The sequence below is a fragment of the Trachurus trachurus genome, assembly GCF_905171665.1.
Source record: "Trachurus trachurus genome assembly, chromosome: 9".
Taxonomy (NCBI): domain Eukaryota; kingdom Metazoa; phylum Chordata; class Actinopteri; order Carangiformes; family Carangidae; genus Trachurus; species Trachurus trachurus.
Window position 1 is genome coordinate 11,230,561 of NC_139895.1, and position 5,835 is coordinate 11,236,395.

The 5,835-nt window shown below is 44.4% G+C and overlaps 1 protein-coding gene across 1 annotated transcript; it reads right to left on the bottom strand.

Moving 5' to 3' along the window:
* Positions 1–2,593: 2,593 nt before the first annotated feature.
* xbp1 (X-box binding protein 1) lies at positions 2,594–5,604 on the bottom strand. Its single transcript, XM_083980013.1, is given in 6 exon segments — positions 2,594–3,553; positions 3,556–3,697; positions 3,831–3,997; positions 4,112–4,228; positions 4,553–4,649; positions 5,212–5,604. Coding segments are annotated over 6 exon segments (1,236 nt in total). The 5' UTR covers positions 5,460–5,604; the 3' UTR covers positions 2,594–3,088.
* Positions 5,605–5,835: the final 231 nt, after the last annotated feature.

Consider the following 5,835-nt stretch of genomic DNA (forward strand, 5'->3'; position numbering starts at 1 on the left):
TTATCCACTTTTAACTTTAATATTTGGTACGTTCACAATTTGAAGCAGTAACAGCTGCACATTTCTCTGGCATGGTGTCAATTCCTGAGAACTCGATGGGGTTGAGATTCAGACTTTGTAAGTAATTTGGCTTCTTCTGTAAAGGAACATCACTGTGTGACATTGACAGTGAAACAGGTCTAGCTTGTTTTGTTGTCAGGAAAATTATCCAAATTTTCTTACGATGGCTCTATTCTATGGTTTATAGAGCATAATGATGATTGATGGCCAATTCAACAAAAACAACTGAAACCTCTTAAATATTCCAAGTATTCTAATAATGTTGGCCACCGTGTTCACAGCTCAACAGTGCATAAGGTGACTTTTCTGCTTAAAAAAAACTCCATTAATCAATTTCCGTATAATAGTTACGGGATTTTGTTTCAGCTCCAATGTGTACAGTTTACTGTTGACGATTTGAATATCAGTTCTGACCTGTCTTCAGTTTCGAGACAGCTGAGAGGAAATGTTTTGGGTGCGTAAAGAGAGGTGGTTTCAAAATCTATGTGTTTAAAAACTTCCCTATTTCGGCACCTTTACAGTGATTTTTTCACAGATTCTGTATTGACAGAAATCACTTTAAGTGGAACAAAGGCAGACAAAAACAAAAAGCTATGATCGTCACCGTGTAGAAACAGGAGGGAATGCACCAGAATCTACAGCATGAAATCGAAAGATCTGCCCCAGCAGATCCTTTTCGGTTTCAGCTGAGCAGCTGTAGGGCTGTTTTCATCTTTTTTGCTGTGGTTTTGCAGCAATGAGACAGGAAACGTGAATTTCTCACCACAGCTTTTCACGGTAGAAGGGATGAAGCTACGTCAAAGGCTGATGCGGTTTCCTTTAAACCCACCACAGGAACACAAACTGGTGCTCAAATTACGATTGAACAGCTGAGTTGACATTTTTTCATTGTTCCTCTTCAGTTCTGAGTAACTTGCTGTCATGTACACCCACTCCACAACTAAAGTAGCTGTGGTGTAGCGTAGTGGAGGGCATTACTAATATAAAGCTTTGCAATCGGTGTCCTGGAGCTAAAGCTAACAGAGACAGACGGACGGGCCCTGAAGAGTTAAGACCAATTACATCACTGTTGCATCTGAAAACCTGATCTAATCAGCTCATGCAACGACGAGGGCTGAGGGGGCTTTTGTTCAATGGGTGGGTAGTAGCAATCACAGCCCTGGGAACTTAAAAGGGGCAATAGTCTCCCCTAACAGGCACAATGACACCTCATTGTGATGAGAGTAAAGGCCTCTGGGGGGAAAGGTGTATCCACACCTCCCCTGACTATTCTCTTCACACCGGGCCAAAACACCAACGATACCTAAAGTGACCTGCTTCTTTTGGGGAAGTAAAGAATATAACAGTCTCGGGTTAGATTCCCAGGAAACTCCCGGTTACATTGCAACAAGTGTTATGTAATACAAGGAGCCCCTCCGCCCCTTCTCAGAACAGCAAAGCTGTGCTGGCACAGGACAGATAGGGAATATAAACACTGAGTCTGCACATGTGAGAGATTGTGAGGGTCGGAGCGTTGGCCAGATATAAGTGGAAAACAACACATTTTATCACGACTTCACTGTAAAACAATGTGACCATGGATATAAAAAGATAAAATGTAATAACTTTTCTTAAAATAACACGATGAACCTGTTTTAGAAAGTACACCCCCCCCCCCCTAAACCTTTGCCCCCTTCGTACTGATCCAAGAGCACACTGAACATGCATGAGGCTAATTAATCATCATTTGCATAATTAAAGCTCCTGGTGTCACTATCATGTCAGGGCCGAAAAACAAATGCCATTGCTGATGTGATTTAACTTGCAAGATAACAAACGCTGATTGACACCGAGGGCGTTCACGAAAACAGTGTTAATCAGCTCCTCGTTTTTAATGGAACGTATGAGTAGGCAAAACAAAGTAACTGGTGTGAACATGTTTCCATTATGGCTGCAACTAATCTACCCATTACCACTGGAAACATCTTTGCCCTGGGACATCTTCAAATTGTGCTTTTTTTTTGGCGTGTTAATGGTTCAGGCCTTAGTGATTAGTTGTTGACAGTTCAACATTGAAGTTTGAACGTTGCAGCCTTGTAAAGGAATGTCTGGCACGATAAATATTTTTTCCCCCCCGTCTGGTGCCTCAGATTTATCCTGTGGAAAGTCCTGACACTCTTGATCAGGGCTTGGTTTAGTCTGTGTCTGAAAATAGTGGAAAATACCTGTAATCAGTTTTCCTTAGATGTGAATAGGAGTTTGCCGAACAATCCAAGATATTCAAATTACGCAGATAATGCAGAAATCTCTTGGATTTGAAAAGCTGTTTAGATTAACCTCCAATTTTGTAGTATTTTCTGTTAATTATCAACTAGATCATTCAGCAGTACACAGTTTGCACTGTGTACCTTTAATGTCAATTGTTCCCATAACCTGAAACATCCTTTGTTCATATGCCTATTGAGTGAAGATGATCCATTTGACACTGCATATTTAAAGAACATATCAACACTTTGTTAATCTATATAAAAACACCAGCAACAAGGAGACAAAATGCAATGCAAAAAGTTTTTTTAATGCAGTAATTAGACTACAAGGAGAGCGCAAACAGATTAGAAGATAGCGTTTTTACATGCGAAACATACTGTGACTCCGAAGCTACACAAATAAATAAATCGTTATATATTTAAATGATCGGCCCCCGTTCCCCCTTTATAAAAATTTTACAGAAATACTGGACTCCGCCCACATTTCATCTTGGGACAGTGGGTGAAATCTTTCAATTTTTAGATCCTCTGCTTTTATTAGGGTGAAGCTAAAACTAAGCCATCACAAACTCCATCTCCCACAAGTCAATGCAACATTGCCAGTGGTACAGACCTGCTGTAATAAAAAGGAGATTATGTGCTTAAGCTTTAGCCCATACATAAGTGGGTTCAGTGGTGTTATATGGAACTATAAAGCATTGTGTGCTTAACTGTAGTTATTGACCACTACATATTAGCGAGATATATATATTATAACTTATTGGATTGAGAGGGGTTTGTATTCAGACACTGATCAGCTGGGGGAAGAGTTCGTTAGCGAACATGTCGTCCCAAGACGTCGTCTCGGAGCACATGTCGCTGAAAGGGGAAGGGGAGCCTTCGTATCCGGAGTCACTGTAGGTGTCCGCCAGGCAGGCTTCCTTATCCAGGCCGCTGAGGGCGGGGGAGCAGTCCGCCGAGAGGAAGTCGTCCACCGGACTGTGGGTGTCACAGCTGGGGATGACCACTTCCTCCGGCTCGTCTTTGATGCAGACCGTCTCCTCCTCCACCACCACCACCTCGGTGACGGGGAAGGAAGCCTCTTCCTCGTCTTCTTCATCGTCATCGTCGTCTTCGTCTATCTTCTCATCTGTTTCGCTCTCCGAGTCGTCGTTGCACTGCCCGTCGTCGCTCACCTCCTCCACGGGCTTGGTGTAGATGTGGTCAAAGTGAATCAGTTCATTAAGGGCCTCCAGCTTAACTGATGGGGCCCCCAGAGGCGCAGGTGTGGCGGCAGGTACTGCGTCGGCCCCTCCGACCAGCAGCACCTGCGGCTCCTGGCACTCCTGTTCACAAGACTTGAGGAACAGCTCTGGGTCAAGGATGTCCAGAATGCCCAGGAGCAAATCAGACTAGAGAAGAACAAGAAGAAGAGGGAGAGAGATTAGCCTGGTAACCCCATGACCTGACTCTGGTGTTATTATGGAGCTTTTCCTGGAAACAGGATTTAAATCTCACAGAGCACAAATCTTTTGTCCGACTCACCTCATTGTCTGTACTGTCAGGACCATCTGTATCCATTGAGAAGTCTTCAGATTTAGGGACTGCTGGGCCTGCACCTGCTGCGGAGGCACACATAGCCTGAGTGCTGCGGACTCAGAAGACCCGATCCCCAAACCTGCGTCGTTCCCTGTGGACAACAGAACCTGCACCTAGGAGGGGAAAAAGAAGAAAAGAGACTTAGTGAGTTTAAGTTATTCCAGCAACAAAGAAAAAAGATGCAACAGATCACCGCAGGCCACAATCCACCACGTCTTCGTTCGTACCTTCTCTTTTGAGTCGAGGGTGTCCAACCCAAGCCTCTGTCTCAGTTCCTCGTTTTCTGTCAGCAGGCCGCTCGTCTTTTCCCGAAGCAGCCTGTTTTCAATGTGAAGTTTCTGATTCTGCAAGAAAGAGAGAAAAAAACCCCAGATGTTTAAGACTTGAAACCGTTCGTCAGGAAGTGATGCTTGAAGAAGCTCGAGTTAAACAAATTAAAACGAGAAAAGAAACTACAATTCTAATCATGAAGAGACCGAAACTTTAATTAAAAAAAAATAAATATTCTAGTCATTTTTTATTTATACATCAGACAGACTCAGGAGTCAGGAGGGAGATGAGTGGAGAATAGATAACATGGGGATGAATCATAGGTCTTGTGAAGGGGGGGCTTGCATTCCCTGCATATGCATGTGTGTATTTATATATAAAACAATAACAACATTTACCTCCAGCTCCAACTCAAGGACTTGCTGTTCCAGCTCTCCCATTTTGGCCTTTTTCCTGTCTCTGGCTGTCTGAGCTGCGACTCTGTTCTTGAGTTTCCTGGAAGGAAAAAGTAAATAGATGAAGGGTTAAAAAAAAAAAAAAAAAAAAAAAACAGGAATTTAAACACACATTCTTTCCACGATGCTGACTAAGATCCCTCCCCCCTCTGACAGGACTTGGGTTCACAGTACTGCGCAATCACCGGCCATGTTCATGCCACGCAGGCAGGCATACCAGGATATCAGTGTCCTGCTCTGTAACAGCCGCTCTCTGTCAAACACTCAGATAGCGGCTTGACAAGCTGGTCCAAAGTCCAAACATGGATAAATTACCACCTTATAGCAACGTAAACACTCCTTATATTGTTTTTCTTTTTTTCTTCCACCTCTTATGTAACATATGTGCAGGATTAGATGATGCAACATTTGGCCGGAGCAGCTGTGTCTATGCATCGATTTTTTTTTAAACATTAGGATTGCTGATTGCTGTTGTTCGGCTGATCAGATCAATATCTCTTGGGCGTGTCCCTGGGATAGTTCAGGGAACAATGGCCGGCGTCACGGCGTAAAATCAGGCTTAGAAATGGGGCGTATAATAATTTTGTGTAAAAACAACTAACCTGCGAAGCGCTTTCTCTTCCGGACTCAAGTGTGTGAGCCTCTGTCGTTTCCGTACCGGCGGCCCCGCAGACGAGTTGGAGTCTGAGTCCGACGACACCTGGTTGCTGCTCGCCGACGACGGGAGGACGACCGAGATGGGCCGGCCGAAGCCTGCCGGAGAGCCGCCGGAGGAGCTGCTCTGCTTCCCGGATATCAGGAGCACTTTGTGGGCTCCCCCGGTCCCTGCTGCCGCTGCTACCACCACCATGTTGGGATATCCTTGAGTTGAAATCGGAAATAACCGGGTATCCTCGTTCAAAAAGTGGGTAGAAACCCCCTTTTTTTTCAACCCCGGTTGGTTGGTAGGTTGTCCGGTCGCAGGCAAGTCTCAACTGTTGAACAAGAAGGGCTGCGGCTGCGTCCTTTTTCTACTATCGTGGTGGTACGTGATTGGCTGCCGGCGGCTATGACGCAATGGGGGCGCAGCCCGTGATTGGGTCGGCGTTGAAGTTTCACAGTTTTGCGTGTATTTTTGTAGAGTGAAATTACCACAGGTTCTTCTTAGTAATTGTAATTTTCCCATTAAGATTTTTCTGTTTCAAGTCAACAATATGTCCTTTTATCTTCATCTCCGTTTTCTAATT